This window comes from Solanum lycopersicum, chromosome 2 (assembly GCF_036512215.1).
Source record: "Solanum lycopersicum chromosome 2, SLM_r2.1".
In the NCBI taxonomy this organism is placed as follows: domain Eukaryota; kingdom Viridiplantae; phylum Streptophyta; class Magnoliopsida; order Solanales; family Solanaceae; genus Solanum; species Solanum lycopersicum.
Genome location: NC_090801.1, coordinates 69,881,475 through 69,904,408, shown reverse-complemented (window position 1 = coordinate 69,904,408; position 22,934 = coordinate 69,881,475). Strand labels below are relative to the sequence as shown.

General features: G+C 39.7%; 3 protein-coding genes across 3 annotated transcripts; all 3 read left to right on the top strand.

Moving 5' to 3' along the window:
* The first annotated feature begins 5,239 nt into the window (after nucleotides 1–5,239).
* LOC138341897 (uncharacterized) lies at nucleotides 5,240–12,923 on the top strand. Its single transcript, XM_069294062.1, has 2 exons — nucleotides 5,240–5,998; nucleotides 12,569–12,923. Exons 1-2 carry the CDS (start codon nucleotides 5,410–5,412, stop codon nucleotides 12,589–12,591), a joined length of 612 nt encoding a protein of 203 aa, XP_069150163.1. The 5' UTR covers nucleotides 5,240–5,409; the 3' UTR covers nucleotides 12,592–12,923.
* On the top strand, nucleotides 12,566–21,481 carry LOC138341896 (uncharacterized). Its single transcript, XM_069294061.1, has 3 exons — nucleotides 12,566–12,645; nucleotides 13,248–14,555; nucleotides 21,127–21,481. The coding sequence occupies exon 2, from the start codon at nucleotides 13,251–13,253 to the stop codon at nucleotides 13,908–13,910; it is 660 nt and encodes a 219-aa protein (XP_069150162.1). The 5' UTR covers nucleotides 12,566–12,645; nucleotides 13,248–13,250; the 3' UTR covers nucleotides 13,911–14,555; nucleotides 21,127–21,481.
* On the top strand, nucleotides 13,967–22,519 carry LOC138342202 (uncharacterized). Its single transcript, XM_069294427.1, has 4 exons — nucleotides 13,967–15,116; nucleotides 15,732–15,870; nucleotides 16,291–16,724; nucleotides 22,269–22,519. Exons 1-4 carry the CDS (start codon nucleotides 13,967–13,969, stop codon nucleotides 22,517–22,519), a joined length of 1,974 nt encoding a protein of 657 aa, XP_069150528.1.
* The last annotated feature ends 415 nt before the right edge of the window (nucleotides 22,520–22,934 follow it).

Genomic DNA, 22,934 nt, shown 5'->3' with positions numbered 1-22,934 from the left:
TTGTTTTATGTCGTTACGTAATGTCACATATTCATAGTTTGAATGATAAACTTATAAAAAAATAGGTTACAATATAGAGCAACTATGAAAATGTAGGGTAAAAGATAAAATATAATTATTAAAAAATACATAAAGATTAATTGAGGAAAAAAAATAATGAAGCAATCAACCAAATCGATTGTTACATAAAGTACGTATTTTGTTATATAAAAAATTCTTGATTTGTACAATCAAAAATTGAATTATACAAATCAAGTTAATAGCAAGATTAAATATGACTATAGTTGCAAATTAAAATTTCCATAAACAATAACTATAACATTTAATATTATTTAAATGTTTGCTATTCTCACAATATCCCCTATTTTTAATGGCTTTGTTAAAGAGATCAAGAGTGCTCTATTTTAATAAATATTAATTAAAAAACGAAAAAGGGTCTAAAATACGTTTAAAGTATTGAAAATAATATAAAATTACCCTCCATCCATCTATTAGCTCCAAAATATCCTTTCCATCCACCTATTGGGTCCAAAATACTCTTGTCATCCACCTTTTGGTTCAAAATTGACTACTTATTTAACGTTTTTATATTTAAACTATTTAAATATTTTTAAAAATACGTGGTGCTCAAATATTTGTTATAATTTAACTTATTAGTATAATTTATAAATCAATCCATTACCCACCCATTACTAATTAAATTTCTCTTAATAAACCCGTCACATTATTAATGCAAGCTACTGTCAATTGAGTGTTTTTAAAAATTATAGAAGAAAATTATCATACATTCAAGTGGCTAAATAAAAATCATAGATAAACTTAAAAGTCTGACTATGTTCATCTTAATTATTCTTACGTCTCAATTATGTGATGATACTTCATAGGTAACTTTTTTTTTTCAAAATAATATATTAAAGGTTTTAAAACAAAATCATAAATATTTCTAAAATTATATTTTAAAAAAGTGAGTAAATTAATTCGGGATGTTGTAACGATTCAAAAAAAAAGAGAATTATGTAAATAAGTATTTAAGGGCATAATTGTCCTTTCACGTTTTAAATGAATAAATAAATAAATAAATAAAACAGATTAGTATTTATTTATTTTAATGTTATTTGACTAATTCTTGAATTAGTCTCCTAATCCAATTAGTCCTCTCTCTCTCACGCTTCTAAACTCCCTCTCTCACGTTCTCCATCTTCCTCACATTATTTCTGCCAAAATATCAATAATTTTCATGCTTGAAGAACTCACAAAAAAAAATTTTAAGCAAAAGAAAAAGTAATCAAAACGTCAAGGCTAAGAGAGGTTCGTCGAGAGAGGTATACTTTGAAGTGAATTGGGAGTGGTTTGGAGGAGTTTTCCGGGCAGCAACATTAAAGTTTGAACATCGATTAAGGTATGAGTTTCTCTCATGGAATTCTTTCTCCAAGAGTACTTTCTTTCGGACGTTTCTTAAACTCTTGAAACTAAGGTTGTTCCCCTTCGTATGTCCTTGTCCTTAGCTCCCTAATGAATTTGTAGGATGGGTATGTTGTGCTGCTAGATTTTTGCATGAATGATGTGTTTAAATTAAATATGAATGTGTTTATGTGCGGGAAATCGCGATAATGATCATCAGAATATGATCGGAAAAAGTTGATGTATGGGTGTGTATAGGGCAGTGTTTTAGGCATTGTTTTGGGGTATATAAGTTGTTTATTTATCATGTATTTTATGTGTGAAATGGGTGTGCAATGTGATGTTTATTTTGATGAAGCATAGTGAAGTGAATGAACCATGAAATCTCCCTAAGAACTAATGTGAAACTTGATGAAAAAGTGCAGAAAAATAGTGGAATAAATTTCCAAAAACATAGAAATAGGTTTAAAAAGAATCTGGAAATTTTTGGGATGTCAAAGAATTAAAAAAAAAAACGTTTTGAGGCCTGCAGGGATCGAACCCAGGACCTCCCTGCAGCTGCCTTAACAAAAAAAAAAAGAGGATTTAAAAAGGGAATGTTGGGGGCGGGGATCGAACCCACGACCCCCGTTCGCAAAAAAAAATAAATAAATAAAAAGGGGGGATGCAAGGCGTGGGGATCGAACCCACGACCTCAGGGCTGAAGGGGGGGTAAAAATATTAAGGGAATAAAGGTGAGGCTGTGGGGGTTCGAACCCACCACCTCACAGCCTCCATTCCCAGCGAAATTAAGAGGAAAATGAGGGGGGCTGTGGGGGTTCGAACCCACAACCTCCCTATTCAAGCGAATTTAATTAAAAATAATAATAATAGTAAATTAAAATTCTAATTAAAGTTGGAAAATTAATTCTCTTATGTAAACATTGAGATTTAATTTAGAATCTTAATTAAAAATAGAATATTAATTCTTTTATGTAAATATTGAGATTTAAATTGGAATTCTAATTAAATTAGAAAATTATTCTTTCATGTAAATGATTGAAATTTAATTTAGAATTCTAATTAAAATAGAAAATTTATTATTTCACGAAAATGTTGAGACTTAACTTAGAGTTCTAAATTTATGAATATTAGAACTAAAATCAATGAAAAATATAAATGATATCCAAATAATTCAAAATTTGGGTTCTCGTGTCCAAACCTCCGTATTGATACATAAGTCATACGTGAGTGAAATATTCAAGAATAATGTCATCTACTTAGATCAAAAATCAAAGATCTTGGCATATATACAAGATACATAAGTCTTGTAATACATAATCTTAGAAAAACAAGAATTCACTTAACGAACTATAAATGAAGCCTCATGGCTTGTATGTATAGATATATAAGTTTAACATACGTTCAAGAATAAGTGAACCTAAGATATACGTAATGAAATGAAGAATGTGGCGACAATCATGATGTGAGGTTAATGCATATGATGAGAGCAATCTTAAATGAGCTTAAGTAAATGTTACCGATACATACTCACCAATGAGAGTGTAAGATAATGAAGAGACCAGTCTCTATGAATACTCTAATAAAAATATTGAGTTTAAAACACTTAATACTAATGATGAGATGAGAAATCATCTATTGAGCTATGATGTCTTCATACTAGAAGCAAACTTCTATGATGTATGAGTTGCATGTAATGGAACTTTATACCGAGCACCGATAGGCTAGCTATGAGTGGTGATGCCTTCTTTCGGGAAGGGCGGAGGTTCACGTAATTCTCATGAGATGAGACTGTCCGGCTTGCCGGGTATGGGTCTCCATACATCTCCTAGTCTTTGAACCTATATTGCCACTATAGGGATCTGGCGGGGTTAAATTCCCATATACGCTAGCATGTTATTGAATCGCTTTGGCCGGTGATTCCACCTCTTTTCGGTGTGGGGAAGACACTGGATTTCATGATGCTCACATGATCTATGTCGGTTAAAGTTAAAGTTCCCAATGAATGAATGAGGCCAGCCTCAAACGAATCATATAAAGAAATGAATGATACCGAAGGTGTTAGGATAGGATAATCAAGAGGTGAGCTAGATTCAGGTAATGACATTAGGTCATTCCTGATCATTGCACAGCAAACCCGATGAGAGTCTTAAACTACATCCTAGGTATACCTGGTGTTCGCACTGGCCTATGAATGAATTGAAATGAAATACGAATGAATGAGTGAAGCAGACTCTGTGTTTGCTAAAGAAGGCTCCCTAGTTGAGGTCCCATATGTTGAGCCCTCATTTTGGAAAGTCTTAAAGTTAAGTCTATGATAATAAGGTCTCATGGTATACGAATGAATAATATGAAAGAAAGTATGTGTTATATGTTATGTGTTATATGAATATGTTATGTTTTGTGTGCTATACGATAATTATAATGATGCATGTCACTCTCATGGCATAACTTTCCCAATCTCAATTTGGCAAGTCCACTGACTTGACTTCCAAAAATCATGTTGTTAGGAAAGAGCTATTCTTCCTCATGCATGTCCCTGGTGTGTACTTGCATATACTCATACTTAGTACAAGTGTGTACTAATTCCATACGAACATCTACTTTTAGGTGCAAGCACAGGTGGACGCTAGAGCTACAGGTTCGTTGTTGCAGCTATCCGGACATCAGTATTCATCCGGAGTTTGGTAGGTCCTCATGCTTTCGAGGATGCTACCGTTTTACATTCTAGCGTAGTTTTAGAGTTGAGCTAGCGGAGCATGTTCCACTAGCGTTTCTTTCCTGTTTTGGTTCAAACTTTGTATTGGTGCTATTTTGGCCGATATACAAGTAATACTTAATGAATTATTTCTTTCAGTTGCTTATCTCTTAAATGTTAGATGGTTGATGATGAACGATTACGAAATGTTAAGAATGTTCAGCAAGTATGATTAAAGAATCAAAAATTTCAAATTTTCCGCTAAAATTAATCTATGTAAAGTAAGAATAACGTAAGCAGGCTTGTCTGCGACCTCTGAGAGGTCAACGACGCCGGTCTCGTCTGGGGTCTAGATTCCGGTCGTGACAAAGTTGGTATCAGAGCGCTAGGTTAAATTCCTGAAATAATGAGTTCACATCAACCACATTGAGTAGTTTCTAAGTCATGGTAGTGAAGTGCACCACTATCCTGGATTAGAGACTGCATGATGCGTAGGAAAGACTTCCCTTCTTCTTATCTTATTGTGCTTTTCCTAATGTTTTAATTCTTGGTGTTACGAACGTGTCTAACATCAACCTTGGTTTTTTTCAGAGAATGAATACCTGGGGAACTAAGGGTCTGAGGACGGGAGCAGCAGCAGCTAGGGGTAATCAGAATCCACCCCAGGCTCCAGCTGAAGGAGTGGCCATGCCAGTGAACCCAGCTGGGTTGACTGATGCGGAGGTGAGGGCATCTCTAGCCCAGATGGCACAGGCCATCACGATGCAGGCCCAAGCTATGACTGCCCAAGTCAACCGGCAGGATGTTCTGAGGGAAAACCCACCGGTTCGCAACATAACTGACAGACTGCGAGACTTCACGAGGATGAATCCTCCAATTTTCATAGGGGCTAAGACTTCAGAAGATCCTCAGGAATTTATAGACGAGTTGCATAAGATACTGGTGGCCATGGGGGCCACTGATATTGAGAAGGCTGAGTTGGCTTCCTACCAGCTCAAAGATGTTGCACAGACTTGGTGCAAAATGTGGCGAGATAGCCGTGTCCTAGGAGGTGTGCCAGTCACTTGGGAGCTGTTCAAGACAACATTTTTGGAAAGGTTCTTCCCTAGAGAGATGAAAGAGGTCAAGGTTGAGGAGTTCATCAACCTCAAGCAAGGATCCATGACTGTCAGGGAGTATTCCCTGAAGTTTGTGAAGTTATCAAGGTATGTGCTTCCCTTAGTATTTGATAACAAGAATGATGAGAGTACTTAACTTTGTTGAAATCATCCAGGTATGCTACTCCCTTGGTTTCTACCAGCAGGGAGGAGATGAGCAGATTCCTCACAGGAATCAATGGAGACCTAGAGGAAGATTGTCGGGCTGCGATGCTCCATGATAATATGGACCTTTCTAGATTAATGATGCATGTCCAACAGGTAGAGGACAGCCGAAAGAGGAGAGGTGTACGTGATGTTAGGAGGCCTAGGCCTCAAGATCAGGCAGGTCCCAGCCATGGAGGCCACAGAAACAATTTTGGCGTCCGCGAGCAGCCCAAATTCAAGAAGGGGCAACAGAGTGCTGGAAATTCTGACCCTCAGAGAAATACAACGCCTAGAGGAGGCAGACCCGAACCCAAGAGGGGCAATGGAGGTGAGATGCAGCGTCCAAGGAAGACTTGTACTAAGTGTGGCCGAATGCACCTTGGAGAATGTAGACAGGGCACTAATGCCTGTTTCGGTTGTGGTAAGAGTGGACACATGGTCATAGACTGTCCCCAGAACAGAGGTCAGGCTGGGGGTAATGATCAGCCTAGGCCTACCCCACATAATGCAGCAGCAGCCGAACCTCCGAAGAGGAACAGATTTTATGCCTTGAAAGGTAGGGAGGAGCAAGAGAAGTCCGCTGATGTGGTCACAGGTATGCTGCAAGTATTCTCAACTTCTGTTTATGCTTTACTTGATCCAGGGTCTACGCTTTCCTTTGTGACTCCTCTGCTTGCCCTTACCTTTGAAATACTACCTGAAGTTCTGCATGATCCTATAGTGGTTAGTACGCCTTTAGGAGAAAATGTGAGAACCGATAGGGTATACAAGAATTGCCCAATAGTTGTGAGTGGGAAGGCTATGTGTGCAAACTTGATTGAGTTACCCATGCGCGATTTTGATATTATTCTTGGCATGGACTGGCTTCACAGCTATTATGCTTGTTTGGACTGTCGTAGTAGGGTGGTGAGGTTTCGCTTCCCAAATGGAGAAGAGTTAGTCTGGGAGGGGTACAATCCGATTCGTCCTAACCCCTTGGTTTCAAATCTCAAGGCCAATAAAATGATGGCCAAAGGGTTACTATGTCATCTAGTGAGTGTTAATGATTTAGATCATGACGTTCCTTCCATAGACTCGGTGCCTGTAGTAAGTGAATTCCTAGATGTGTTTCCTGAAGATTTGCCTGGAGTCCCTCCCCTTCGAGAGATTGACTTTGGTATCGACTTAGAACCTGATACTAAACCAATCTCAATTCCTCCTTATAGAATGGCTCCAGCAGAACTCAAGGAGTTGAAGCTGCAGTTAAAAGATCTCACGGATAAGGGTTTCATTCAGCCGAGCATATCCCCTTGGGGCGCTCCAGTGTTGTTTGTAAAGAAAAAGGATGGGACCCTTAGAATGTGTATCGATTATCGGCAGCTCAACAAAGTCACTATAAAGAATAAGTACCCACTTCCCAGAATTGATGATTTGTTCGATCAGCTCCAAGGGTCTAGTTTCTTCTCTAAGATTGATCTTCGTTCAGGGTATCATCAACTTAGAGTTAGGGATAGGGATGTCCCAAAAACAGCTTTTCGTACCCGTTATGGTCATTATGAGTTCTTGGTTATGTCATTCGGTCTCACGAATGCACCTGCTGCATTTATGGACCTCATGAACAGAGTTTTCCGTGAATACCTTGACTCTTTCGTCATAGTATTCATTGATGACATTCTCATCTACTCTAAGACCAAGGAAGAGCATGAACAGCATTTGAGACTAACCTTGCAGGTACTTAGACAGCATCAGTTGTATGCCAAATTCAGCAAGTGTGAATTCTGGCTGAGATCAGTGACCTTCCTGGGCCATGTTGTGTCCGATCAAGGTGTAGAAGTGGACCCTAGAAAGACTGAAGCAGTTAAGAAATGGCCAAAGCCTCTTACACCCACCGATATCCGTAGCTTTCTGGGATTGGCTGGTTACTACCGCAGGTTCGTGGAAGGATTTTCTTCCATTGCTGCCCCACTTACAACCTTGACAAAGAAGAAATCCAAGTTTGAATGGACGGATACTTGTGAGAAGAGTTTCCAGGAGCTCAAGGACAGACTCACTTCAGCCCCGGTACTTACTCTGCCTAAGAGTGGCGAGAATTACACTGTCTATTGCGATGCATCTAGGGTCGGTTTGGGATGTGTTCTTATGCAGGCTGGTAAGGTGATAGCTTATGCTTCCAGACAGCTCAAGGTTCATGAAAAGAATTATCCCACTCATGACTTGGAGTTGGCAGCTGTGGTGTTTGCGTTGAAGTTATGGAGGCATTATCTATATGGAGTACACGTGGATGTGTTCACGGATCATAAAAGTCTCCAGTACGTGTTCACGCAGAGAGAGCTGAATCTACGGCAACGCAGATGGTTGGAGCTGCTGAAGGATTATGACATGAATGTGCACTATCATCCAGGTAAGGCTAATGTTGTGGCTGATGCTTTGAGCAGGATGGGCATGGGGAGTACAGCCCACGTTGAGGATGAGAAGAAGGAGCTAGTGAAAGAGGTACACAGACTGGCCAGGCTGGGTGTACGGTTGGTTGACTCTACTAGTGGAGGTGTTTCAGTTCACCCTAGTTTTGAATCATCCCTGATAGTGGAAGTCAAGAAGGGTCAGCATCTCGATCCTGTGTTGATGGAGATGAAGGACTCAGTGTTGTTAAAAATGAATGAGTCTTTTGCTTTGGGAGATGATGGCATACTTAGATACCAGAACCGGTTGTGCGTACCAGATGTAGATGATTTACGGACCAAGATTGTTACAGAGGCCCATGGTTCCAGATATTCCATACATCCAGGTTCCACAAAAATGTATCATGATCTTAAGCAGAGTTATTGGTGGGATGGCATGAAGAAGGATATTGCAGACTATGTGGCTAAGTGTCCTAATTGTCAGCAGGTTAAGGCAGAGCATCTTAAGCCTGGTGGTCTGACTCAGATTATTGAGGTTCCGACTTGGAAATGGGAGGCCATTAATATGGACTTCGTAGTTGGTCTTCCGAGGACTAGGAGGCAGCATGACTCTATATGGGTTATTGTGGACAGACTGACTAAGTCTGCCCACTTTATCCCTGTGAAGTCCACTTACAGGGTCGAGGATTACGCGAGACTCTACATTGATGAGATTGTGAGATGGCATGGGATTCCTTTGTCTATTATTTCAGATAGAGGAGCTCAGTTTACTTCGCATTTTTGGAGATCTTTCCAGAAAATCTTAGGCACGCAGGTGAAACTTAGCACTGCCTTTCATCCTCAGACAGATAGGCAGGCAGAGCGCACTATTCAGACATTGGAGGACATGTTGAGAGCGTGTGTGATTGACTTTAGAGGTAATTGGGATGACCATCTACCTTTGATAGAGTTCTCGTATAATAATGGCTACCACTCCAGCATTGGGATGGCACCATTTGAGGCATTGTATGGTAGGAGGTGTAGATCTCCAGTTGGGTGGTTCGAGGTTGGAGAGTCATCTATTTTGGGTCCAGAGATCATTCATGAGGCCCTGGAGAAAGTTAGAATGATTAGAGACAGGTTGGCTACCGCTTATAGCCGACAGAAGTCATATGCAGACAACAGAAAGCGACCCTTAGAATTTAACGTTGGTGACCAGGTTTACTTGAAGATATCGCCTATGAAAGGGGTGATGCGATTTGGTAGAAAAGGGAAGCTTAGTCCGAGGTATGTGGGGCCATATGAGATCCTACAGCGCGTGGGTGAGGTGGCCTATGAGTTAGCATTGCCTGCGGAGCTAGCTTCTGTGCATCCAGTCTTTCATGTCTCTATGTTGAAGAAGTGCCTAGGTGATCCAGCATCAATCCTACCTGTAGAAGGTTTGGGGGTTGGTGAAGACTTGTCCTATGAGGAAATACCTGTTGAGATCTTAGACAGACAGGTCAAGCGGCTGAGGAACAAGGAGATTGCCACAGTGAAGGTATTGTGGAGAAACCATCTTGTTGAGGGTGCTACGTGGGAGACTGAGGCCGACATGAGATCCCGATATCCACATCTTTTCAACTCTTGAGGTTAGGCTTCCTACTCGTAAAACTATAGTTCCTTATCTCTTCGTATTTGTTGCTATTGGCTGATTGTACATAGCAATTAAGTTATGATCTCATTGGCATTATGAGGTGAAATGGTGGTGTCATTCGGGGACGAATGTTCCTAAGGGGGGGATAATGTAACGATTCAAAAAAAAAGAGAATTATGTAAATAAGTATTTAAGGGCATAATTGTCCTTTCACGTTTTAAATGAATAAATAAATAAATAAATAAAACAGATTAGTATTTATTTATTTTAATGTTATTTGACTAATTCTTGAATTAGTCTCCTAATCCAATTAGTCCTCTCTCTCTCACGCTTCTAAACTCCCTCTCTCACGTTCTCCATCTTCCTCACATTATTTCTGCCAAAATATCAATAATTTTCATGCTTGAAGAACTCACAAAAAAAAATTTTAAGCAAAAGAAAAAGTAATCAAAACGTCAAGGCTAAGAGAGGTTCGTCGAGAGAGGTATACTTTGAAGTGAATTGGGAGTGGTTTGGAGGAGTTTTCCGGGCAGCAACATTAAAGTTTGAACATCGATTAAGGTATGAGTTTCTCTCATGGAATTCTTTCTCCAAGAGTACTTTCTTTCGGACGTTTCTTAAACTCTTGAAACTAAGGTTGTTCCCCTTCGTATGTCCTTGTCCTTAGCTCCCTAATGAATTTGTAGGATGGGTATGTTGTGCTGCTAGATTTTTGCATGAATGATGTGTTTAAATTAAATATGAATGTGTTTATGTGCGGGAAATCGCGATAATGATCATCAGAATATGATCGGAAAAAGTTGATGTATGGGTGTGTATAGGGCAGTGTTTTAGGCATTGTTTTGGGGTATATAAGTTGTTTATTTATCATGTATTTTATGTGTGAAATGGGTGTGCAATGTGATGTTTATTTTGATGAAGCATAGTGAAGTGAATGAACCATGAAATCTCCCTAAGAACTAATGTGAAACTTGATGAAAAAGTGCAGAAAAATAGTGGAATAAATTTCCAAAAACATAGAAATAGGTTTAAAAAGAATCTGGAAATTTTTGGGATGTCAAAGAATTAAAAAAAAAAACGTTTTGAGGCCTGCAGGGATCGAACCCAGGACCTCCCTGCAGCTGCCTTAACAAAAAAAAAAGAGGATTTAAAAAGGGAATGTTGGGGGCGGGGATCGAACCCACGACCCCCGTTCGCAAAAAAAAATAAATAAATAAAAAGGGGGGATGCAAGGCGTGGGGATCGAACCCACGACCTCAGGGCTGAAGGGGGGGTAAAAATATTAAGGGAATAAAGGTGAGGCTGTGGGGGTTCGAACCCACCACCTCACAGCCTCCATTCCCAGCGAAATTAAGAGGAAAATGAGGGGGGCTGTGGGGGTTCGAACCCACAACCTCCCTATTCAAGCGAATTTAATTAAAAATAATAATAATAGTAAATTAAAATTCTAATTAAAGTTGGAAAATTAATTCTCTTATGTAAACATTGAGATTTAATTTAGAATCTTAATTAAAAATAGAATATTAATTCTTTTATGTAAATATTGAGATTTAAATTGGAATTCTAATTAAATTAGAAAATTATTCTTTCATGTAAATGATTGAAATTTAATTTAGAATTCTAATTAAAATAGAAAATTTATTATTTCACGAAAATGTTGAGACTTAACTTAGAGTTCTAAATTTATGAATATTAGAACTAAAATCAATGAAAAATATAAATGATATCCAAATAATTCAAAATTTGGGTTCTCGTGTCCAAACCTCCGTATTGATACATAAGTCATACGTGAGTGAAATATTCAAGAATAATGTCATCTACTTAGATCAAAAATCAAAGATCTTGGCATATATACAAGATACATAAGTCTTGTAATACATAATCTTAGAAAAACAAGAATTCACTTAACGAACTATAAATGAAGCCTCATGGCTTGTATGTATAGATATATAAGTTTAACATACGTTCAAGAATAAGTGAACCTAAGATATACGTAATGAAATGAAGAATGTGGCGACAATCATGATGTGAGGTTAATGCATATGATGAGAGCAATCTTAAATGAGCTTAAGTAAATGTTACCGATACATACTCACCAATGAGAGTGTAAGATAATGAAGAGACCAGTCTCTATGAATACTCTAATAAAAATATTGAGTTTAAAACACTTAATACTAATGATGAGATGAGAAATCATCTATTGAGCTATGATGTCTTCATACTAGAAGCAAACTTCTATGATGTATGAGTTGCATGTAATGGAACTTTATACCGAGCACCGATAGGCTAGCTATGAGTGGTGATGCCTTCTTTCGGGAAGGGCGGAGGTTCACGTAATTCTCATGAGATGAGACTGTCCGGCTTGCCGGGTATGGGTCTCCATACATCTCCTAGTCTTTGAACCTATATTGCCACTATAGGGATCTGGCGGGGTTAAATTCCCATATACGCTAGCATGTTATTGAATCGCTTTGGCCGGTGATTCCACCTCTTTTCGGTGTGGGGAAGACACTGGATTTCATGATGCTCACATGATCTATGTCGGTTAAAGTTAAAGTTCCCAATGAATGAATGAGGCCAGCCTCAAACGAATCATATAAAGAAATGAATGATACCGAAGGTGTTAGGATAGGATAATCAAGAGGTGAGCTAGATTCAGGTAATGACATTAGGTCATTCCTGATCATTGCACAGCAAACCCGATGAGAGTCTTAAACTACATCCTAGGTATACCTGGTGTTCGCACTGGCCTATGAATGAATTGAAATGAAATACGAATGAATGAGTGAAGCAGACTCTGTGTTTGCTAAAGAAGGCTCCCTAGTTGAGGTCCCATATGTTGAGCCCTCATTTTGGAAAGTCTTAAAGTTAAGTCTATGATAATAAGGTCTCATGGTATACGAATGAATAATATGAAAGAAAGTATGTGTTATATGTTATGTGTTATATGAATATGTTATGTTTTGTGTGCTATACGATAATTATAATGATGCATGTCACTCTCATGGCATAACTTTCCCAATCTCAATTTGGCAAGTCCACTGACTTGACTTCCAAAAATCATGTTGTTAGGAAAGAGCTATTCTTCCTCATGCATGTCCCTGGTGTGTACTTGCATATACTCATACTTAGTACAAGTGTGTACTAATTCCATACGAACATCTACTTTTAGGTGCAAGCACAGGTGGACGCTAGAGCTACAGGTTCGTTGTTGCAGCTATCCGGACATCAGTATTCATCCGGAGTTTGGTAGGTCCTCATGCTTTCGAGGATGCTACCGTTTTACATTCTAGCGTAGTTTTAGAGTTGAGCTAGCGGAGCATGTTCCACTAGCGTTTCTTTCCTGTTTTGGTTCAAACTTTGTATTGGTGCTATTTTGGCCGATATACAAGTAATACTTAATGAATTATTTCTTTCAGTTGCTTATCTCTTAAATGTTAGATGGTTGATGATGAACGATTACGAAATGTTAAGAATGTTCAGCAAGTATGATTAAAGAATCAAAAATTTCAAATTTTCCGCTAAAATTAATCTATGTAAAGTAAGAATAACGTAAGCAGGCTTGTCTGCGACCTCTGAGAGGTCAACGACGCCGGTCTCGTCTGGGGTCTAGATTCCGGTCGTGACAAAGTTGGTATCAGAGCGCTAGGTTAAATTCCTGAAATAATGAGTTCACATCAACCACATTGAGTAGTTTCTAAGTCATGGTAGTGAAGTGCACCACTATCCTGGATTAGAGACTGCATGATGCGTAGGAAAGACTTCCCTTCTTCTTATCTTATTGTGCTTTTCCTAATGTTTTAATTCTTGGTGTTACGAACGTGTCTAACATCAACCTTGGTTTTTTTCAGAGAATGAATACCTGGGGAACTAAGGGTCTGAGGACGGGAGCAGCAGCAGCTAGGGGTAATCAGAATCCACCCCAGGCTCCAGCTGAAGGAGTGGCCATGCCAGTGAACCCAGCTGGGTTGACTGATGCGGAGGTGAGGGCATCTCTAGCCCAGATGGCACAGGCCATCACGATGCAGGCCCAAGCTATGACTGCCCAAGTCAACCGGCAGGATGTTCTGAGGGAAAACCCACCGGTTCGCAACATAGCTGACAGACTGCGAGACTTCACGAGGATGAATCCTCCAATTTTCATAGGGGCTAAGACTTCAGAAGATCCTCAGGAATTTATAGACGAGTTGCATAAGATACTGGTGGCCATGGGGGCCACTGATATTGAGAAGGCTGAGTTGGCTTCCTACCAGCTCAAAGATGTTGCACAGACTTGGTGCAAAATGTGGCGAGATAGCCGTGTCCTAGGAGGTGTGCCAGTCACTTGGGAGCTGTTCAAGACAGCATTTTTGGAAAGGTTCTTCCCTAGAGAGATGAAAGAGGTCAAGGTTGAGGAGTTCATCAACCTCAAGCAAGGATCCATGACTGTCAGGGAGTATTCCCTGAAGTTTGTGAAGTTATCAAGGTATGTGCTTCCCTTAGTATTTGATAACAAGAATGATGAGAGTACTTAACTTTGTTGAAATCATCCAGGTATGCTACTCCCTTGGTTTCTACCAGCAGGGAGGAGATGAGCAGATTCCTCACAGGAATCAATGGAGACCTAGAGGAAGATTGTCGGGCTGCGATGCTCCATGATAATATGGACCTTTCTAGATTAATGATGCATGTCCAACAGGTAGAGGACAGCCGAAAGAGGAGAGGTGTACGTGATGTTAGGAGGCCTAGGCCTCAAGATCAGGCAGGTCCCAGCCATGGAGGCCACAGAAACAATTTTGGCGTCCGCGAGCAGCCCAAATTCAAGAAGGGGCAACAGAGTGCTGGAAATTCTGACCCTCAGAGAAATACAACGCCTAGAGGAGGCAGACCCGAACCCAAGAGGGGCAATGGAGGTGAGATTCAGCGTCCAAGGAAGACTTGTACTAAGTGTGGCCGAATGCACCTTGGAGAATGTAGACAGGGCACTAATGCCTGTTTCGGTTGTGGTAAGAGTGGACACATGGTCATAGACTGTCCCCAGAACAGAGGTCAGGCTGGGGGTAATGATCAGCCTAGGCCTACCCCACATAATGCAGCAGCAGCCGAACCTCCGAAGAGGAACAGATTTTATGCCTTGAAAGGTAGGGAGGAGCAAGAGAAGTCCGCTGATGTGGTCACAGGTATGCTGCAAGTATTCTCAACTTCTGTTTATGCTTTACTTGATCCAGGGTCTACGCTTTCCTTTGTGACTCCTCTGCTTGCCCTTACCTTTGAAATACTACCTGAAGTTCTGCATGATCCTATAGTGGTTAGTACGCCTTTAGGAGAAAATGTGAGAACCGATAGGGTATACAAGAATTGCCCAATAGTTGTGAGTGGGAAGGCTATGTGTGCAAACTTGATTGAGTTACCCATGCGCGATTTTGATATTATTCTTGGCATGGACTGGCTTCACAGCTATTATGCTTGTTTGGACTGTCGTAGTAGGGTGGTGAGGTTTCGCTTCCCAAATGGAGAAGAGTTAGTCTGGGAGGGGTACAATCCGATTCGTCCTAACCCCTTGGTTTCAAATCTCAAGGCCAATAAAATGATGGCCAAAGGGTTACTATGTCATCTAGTGAGTGTTAATGATTTAGATCATGACGTTCCTTCCATAGACTCGGTGCCTGTAGTAAGTGAATTCCTAGATGTGTTTCCTGAAGATTTGCCTGGAGTCCCTCCCCTTCGAGAGATTGACTTTGGTATCGACTTAGAACCTGATACTAAACCAATCTCAATTCCTCCTTATAGAATGGCTCCAGCAGAACTCAAGGAGTTGAAGCTGCAGTTAAAAGATCTCACGGATAAGGGTTTCATTCAGCCGAGCATATCCCCTTGGGGCGCTCCAGTGTTGTTTGTAAAGAAAAAGGATGGGACCCTTAGAATGTGTATCGATTATCGGCAGCTCAACAAAGTCACTATAAAGAATAAGTACCCACTTCCCAGAATTGATGATTTGTTCGATCAGCTCCAAGGGTCTAGTTTCTTCTCTAAGATTGATCTTCGTTCAGGGTATCATCAACTTAGAGTTAGGGATAGGGATGTCCCAAAAACAGCTTTTCGTACCCGTTATGGTCATTATGAGTTCTTGGTTATGTCATTCGGTCTCACGAATGCACCTGCTGCATTTATGGACCTCATGAACAGAGTTTTCCGTGAATACCTTGACTCTTTCGTCATAGTATTCATTGATGACATTCTCATCTACTCTAAGACCAAGGAAGAGCATGAACAGCATTTGAGACTAACCTTGCAGGTACTTAGACAGCATCAGTTGTATGCCAAATTCAGCAAGTGTGAATTCTGGCTGAGATCAGTGACCTTCCTGGGCCATGTTGTGTCCGATCAAGGTGTAGAAGTGGACCCTAGAAAGACTGAAGCAGTTAAGAAATGGCCAAAGCCTCTTACACCCACCGATATCCGTAGCTTTCTGGGATTGGCTGGTTACTACCGCAGGTTCGTGGAAGGATTTTCTTCCATTGCTGCCCCACTTACAACCTTGACAAAGAAGAAATCCAAGTTTGAATGGACGGATACTTGTGAGAAGAGTTTCCAGGAGCTCAAGGACAGACTCACTTCAGCCCCGGTACTTACTCTGCCTAAGAGTGGCGAGAATTACACTGTCTATTGCGATGCATCTAGGGTCGGTTTGGGATGTGTTCTTATGCAGGCTGGTAAGGTGATAGCTTATGCTTCCAGACAGCTCAAGGTTCATGAAAAGAATTATCCCACTCATGACTTGGAGTTGGCAGCTGTGGTGTTTGCGTTGAAGTTATGGAGGCATTATCTATATGGAGTACACGTGGATGTGTTCACGGATCATAAAAGTCTCCAGTACGTGTTCACGCAGAGAGAGCTGAATCTACGGCAACGCAGATGGTTGGAGCTGCTGAAGGATTATGACATGAATGTGCACTATCATCCAGGTAAGGCTAATGTTGTGGCTGATGCTTTGAGCAGGATGGGCATGGGGAGTACAGCCCACGTTGAGGATGAGAAGAAGGAGCTAGTGAAAGAGGTACACAGACTGGCCAGGCTGGGTGTACGGTTGGTTGACTCTACTAGTGGAGGTGTTTCAGTTCACCCTAGTTTTGAATCATCCCTGATAGTGGAAGTCAAGAAGGGTCAGCATCTCGATCCTGTGTTGATGGAGATGAAGGACTCAGTGTTGTTAAAAATGAATGAGTCTTTTGCTTTGGGAGATGATGGCATACTTAGATACCAGAACCGGTTGTGCGTACCAGATGTAGATGATTTACGGACCAAGATTGTTACAGAGGCCCATGGTTCCAGATATTCCATACATCCAGGTTCCACAAAAATGTATCATGATCTTAAGCAGAGTTATTGGTGGGATGGCATGAAGAAGGATATTGCAGACTATGTGGCTAAGTGTCCTAATTGTCAGCAGGTTAAGGCAGAGCATCTTAAGCCTGGTGGTCTGACTCAGATTATTGAGGTTCCGACTTGGAAATGGGAGGCCATTAATATGGACTTCGTAGTTGGTCTTCCGAGGACTAGGAGGCAGCATGACTCTATATGGGTTATTGTGGACAGACTGACTAAGTCTGCCCACTTTATCCCTGTGAAGTCCACTTACAGGGTCGAGGATTACGCGAGACTCTACATTGATGAGATTGTGAGATGGCATGGGATTCCTTTGTCTATTATTTCAGATAGAGGAGCTCAGTTTACTTCGCATTTTTGGAGATCTTTCCAGAAAATCTTAGGCACGCAGGTGAAACTTAGCACTGCCTTTCATCCTCAGACAGATAGGCAGGCAGAGCGCACTATTCAGACATTGGAGGACATGTTGAGAGCGTGTGTGATTGACTTTAGAGGTAATTGGGATGACCATCTACCTTTGATAGAGTTCTCGTATAATAATGGCTACCACTCCAGCATTGGGATGGCACCATTTGAGGCATTGTATGGTAGGAGGTGTAGATCTCCAGTTGGGTGGTTCGAGGTTGGAGAGTCATCTATTTTGGGTCCAGAGATCATTCATGAGGCCCTGGAGAAAGTTAGAATGATTAGAGACAGGTTGGCTACCGCTTATAGCCGACAGAAGTCATATGCAGACAACAGAAAGCGACCCTTAGAATTTAACGTTGGTGACCAGGTTTACTTGAAGATATCGCCTATGAAAGGGGTGATGCGATTTGGTAGAAAAGGGAAGCTTAGTCCGAGGTATGTGGGGCCATATGAGATCCTACAGCGCGTGGGTGAGGTGGCCTATGAGTTAGCATTGCCTGCGGAGCTAGCTTCTGTGCATCCAGTCTTTCATGTCTCTATGTTGAAGAAGTGCCTAGGTGATCCAGCATCAATCCTACCTGTAGAAGGTTTGGGGGTTGGTGAAGACTTGTCCTATGAGGAAATACCTGTTGAGATCTTAGACAGACAGGTCAAGCGGCTGAGGAACAAGGAGATTGCCACAGTGAAGGTATTGTGGAGAAACCATCTTGTTGAGGGTGCTACGTGGGAGACTGAGGCCGACATGAGATCCCGATATCCACATCTTTTCAACTCTTGAGGTTAGGCTTCCTACTCGTAAAACTATAGTTCCTTATCTCTTCGTATTTGTTGCTATTGGCTGATTGTACATAGCAATTAAGTTATGATCTCATTGGCATTATGAGGTGAAATGGTGGTGTCATTCGGGGACGAATGTTCCTAAGGGGGGGATAATGTAACGATTCAAAAAAAAAGAGAATTATGTAAATAAGTATTTAAGGGCATAATTGTCCTTTCACGTTTTAAATGAATAAATAAATAAATAAATAAAACAGATTAGTATTTATTTATTTTAATGTTATTTGACTAATTCTTGAATTAGTCTCCTAATCCAATTAGTCCTCTCTCTCTCACGCTTCTAAACTCCCTCTCTCACGTTCTCCATCTTCCTCACATTATTTCTGCCAAAATATCAATAATTTTCATGCTTGAAGAACTCACAAAAAAAAATTTTAAGCAAAAGAAAAAGTAATCAAAACGTCAAGGCTAAGAGAGGTTCGTCGAGAGAGGTATACTTTGAAGTGAATTGGGAGTGGTTTGGAGGAGTTTTCCGGGCAGCAACATTAAAGTTTGAACATCGATTAAGGTATGAGTTTCTCTCATGGAATTCTTTCTCCAAGAGTACTTTCTTTCGGACGTTTCTTAAACTCTTGAAACTAAGGTTGTTCCCCTTCGTATGTCCTTGTCCTTAGCTCCCTAATGAATTTGTAGGATGGGTATGTTGTGCTGCTAGATTTTTGCATGAATGATGTGTTTAAATTAAATATGAATGTGTTTATGTGCGGGAAATCGCGATAATGATCATCAGAATATGATCGGAAAAAGTTGATGTATGGGTGTGTATAGGGCAGTGTTTTAGGCATTGTTTTGGGGTATATAAGTTGTTTATTTATCATGTATTTTATGTGTGAAATGGGTGTGCAATGTGATGTTTATTTTGATGAAGCATAGTGAAGTGAATGAACCATGAAATCTCCCTAAGAACTAATGTGAAACTTGATGAAAAAGTGCAGAAAAATAGTGGAATAAATTTCCAAAAACATAGAAATAGGTTTAAAAAGAATCTGGAAATTTTTGGGATGTCAAAGAATTAAAAAAAAAAACGTTTTGAGGCCTGCAGGGATCGAACCCAGGACCTCCCTGCAGCTGCCTTAACAAAAAAAAAAAGAGGATTTAAAAAGGGAATGTTGGGGGCGGGGATCGAACCCACGACCCCCGTTCGCAAAAAAAAATAAATAAATAAAAAGGGGGGATGCAAGGCGTGGGGATCGAACCCACGACCTCAGGGCTGAAGGGGGGGTAAAAATATTAAGGGAATAAAGGTGAGGCTGTGGGGGTTCGAACCCACCACCTCACAGCCTCCATTCCCAGCGAAATTAAGAGGAAAATGAGGGGGGCTGTGGGGGTTCGAACCCACAACCTCCCTATTCAAGCGAATTTAATTAAAAATAATAATAATAGTAAATTAAAATTCTAATTAAAGTTGGAAAATTAATTCTCTTATGTAAACATTGAGATTTAATTTAGAATCTTAATTAAAAATAGAATATTAATTCTTTTATGTAAATATTGAGATTTAAATTGGAATTCTAATTAAATTAGAAAATTATTCTTTCATGTAAATGATTGAAATTTAATTTAGAATTCTAATTAAAATAGAAAATTTATTATTTCACGAAAATGTTGAGACTTAACTTAGAGTTCTAAATTTATGAATATTAGAACTAAAATCAATGAAAAATATAAATGATATCCAAATAATTCAAAATTTGGGTTCTCGTGTCCAAACCTCCGTATTGATACATAAGTCATACGTGAGTGAAATATTCAAGAATAATGTCATCTACTTAGATCAAAAATCAAAGATCTTGGCATATATACAAGATACATAAGTCTTGTAATACATAATCTTAGAAAAACAAGAATTCACTTAACGAACTATAAATGAAGCCTCATGGCTTGTATGTATAGATATATAAGTTTAACATACGTTCAAGAATAAGTGAACCTAAGATATACGTAATGAAATGAAGAATGTGGCGACAATCATGATGTGAGGTTAATGCATATGATGAGAGCAATCTTAAATGAGCTTAAGTAAATGTTACCGATACATACTCACCAATGAGAGTGTAAGATAATGAAGAGACCAGTCTCTATGAATACTCTAATAAAAATATTGAGTTTAAAACACTTAATACTAATGATGAGATGAGAAATCATCTATTGAGCTATGATGTCTTCATACTAGAAGCAAACTTCTATGATGTATGAGTTGCATGTAATGGAACTTTATACCGAGCACCGATAGGCTAGCTATGAGTGGTGATGCCTTCTTTCGGGAAGGGCGGAGGTTCACGTAATTCTCATGAGATGAGACTGTCCGGCTTGCCGGGTATGGGTCTCCATACATCTCCTAGTCTTTGAACCTATATTGCCACTATAGGGATCTGGCGGGGTTAAATTCCCATATACGCTAGCATGTTATTGAATCGCTTTGGCCGGTGATTCCACCTCTTTTCGGTGTGGGGAAGACACTGGATTTCATGATGCTCACATGATCTATGTCGGTTAAAGTTAAAGTTCCCAATGAATGAATGAGGCCAGCCTCAAACGAATCATATAAAGAAATGAATGATACCGAAGGTGTTAGGATAGGATAATCAAGAGGTGAGCTAGATTCAGGTAATGACATTAGGTCATTCCTGATCATTGCACAGCAAACCCGATGAGAGTCTTAAACTACATCCTAGGTATACCTGGTGTTCGCACTGGCCTATGAATGAATTGAAATGAAATACGAATGAATGAGTGAAGCAGACTCTGTGTTTGCTAAAGAAGGCTCCCTAGTTGAGGTCCCATATGTTGAGCCCTCATTTTGGAAAGTCTTAAAGTTAAGTCTATGATAATAAGGTCTCATGGTATACGAATGAATAATATGAAAGAAAGTATGTGTTATATGTTATGTGTTATATGAATATGTTATGTTTTGTGTGCTATACGATAATTATAATGATGCATGTCACTCTCATGGCATAACTTTCCCAATCTCAATTTGGCAAGTCCACTGACTTGACTTCCAAAAATCATGTTGTTAGGAAAGAGCTATTCTTCCTCATGCATGTCCCTGGTGTGTACTTGCATATACTCATACTTAGTACAAGTGTGTACTAATTCCATACGAACATCTACTTTTAGGTGCAAGCACAGGTGGACGCTAGAGCTACAGGTTCGTTGTTGCAGCTATCCGGACATCAGTATTCATCCGGAGTTTGGTAGGTCCTCATGCTTTCGAGGATGCTACCGTTTTACATTCTAGCGTAGTTTTAGAGTTGAGCTAGCGGAGCATGTTCCACTAGCGTTTCTTTCCTGTTTTGGTTCAAACTTTGTATTGGTGCTATTTTGGCCGATATACAAGTAATACTTAATGAATTATTTCTTTCAGTTGCTTATCTCTTAAATGTTAGATGGTTGATGATGAACGATTACGAAATGTTAAGAATGTTCAGCAAGTATGATTAAAGAATCAAAAATTTCAAATTTTCCGCTAAAATTAATCTATGTAAAGTAAGAATAACGTAAGCAGGCTTGTCTGCGACCTCTGAGAGGTCAACGACGCCGGTCTCGTCTGGGGTCTAGATTCCGGTCGTGACAGATGTATTACTTCTTTATCTTTAATCATAAATTTCTAATTCAATCTTGAAAGAGAATCCTATTGAAAGTCTCATCCTAAATAAGCGGCTCAACCTAAATTTAATTGGAGCTTAAATTCGGACTCGAATAATTTTGGATGTCATTTTCAGGAATCTATAATTTAATTGTGTTTTAGTAGTGTTTATGATGATCTGATATTAAAATTGGATGATTAATTGAGTGAGGTTTAGTTAGTAATGAGTGGGTAGTGAGTTGATTTATAAATTATATTAATAAATTAAAATTATAATCAATAGTTGAACGCCAAGTATTTTAAAAAAATATTTAAAGAGTTTAATTTTAAAACAATTAAAAAGGTGGTCAATTTTGAACTCAAAGGTGGATAATAAGATTTTTTTGGAGCGAATAGTTGAATGAAAATGGCATTTTCGAGTAAATAGGTGGATGAAAAGAGCATTTTGGAGCTAATAGGTGAATGAAGAGTAATTTTATACTATTTTTAATATTTTAAAAGTTATTTTGGGCCTTTTCCGATTAAAGAATTAAAAATACTCCCATGATAATTTTTGCCCTAAACTTGTCCTTACGCCGTCGTTCCCGTTCCCGCTTAATTTAGCCCTAAACTCGTCCTTGCGGCGTCGTTCCACTTCGCGCTTCCTCAACTGTATCTTCTTTTCGCCCGGCAGGCCGGCACATTGTTTTCTCATACGCAGCAATAGGAAAACGGAACGAGCACGGGTCGTCCTTCGCCGCACGCCCAACTCCATCACAGATTGGCTCCTCAGTCTCTTGTCGGGAACAATGGCGGGACTGGTGTAGTAGATCGGCAGATGCATGTACTGTCCATGTGCATCCTTCAATTAGAACTCCGGTTACACCTATTTTCGATGTAATCCGTTCCAAGGAGTACTTGGATTATGAAACACTGCCGTCGTAAAGGGTAATTACGTAATTTACTGTGTCAATGAATTCAATGTTTTTGTGTATTTGCTGATTGGTTGTTTAGGGAGAAGGGTGATAGAAAAGTGGAGGGGGAAAGTAATGGTGAAGTTTTTGAGGGATTAATGTAAAAAGCATTATCGAAATTCCTTGGAGCTGTAAAGAAGAAAAAAAGGTTGGTTGTTCGATCGTCAATTTTGCTGTTTCACTACTTTGTGATAAACCTCCATTTTACTGGTTGGAATCTCATAAAAAATAAAAACTTTTAGATATTTTTCTTGGGAGGATGGACTACCTTTGAAATCAAGAGAATAGTGGCACCCAATCAAGAAAGAATCACTTGGGACAATTAGTCTGAGCTTCCTCCTTGTATCTTTTCCAAGCTAACGACGAACTAAATCTCTAAGTGATAG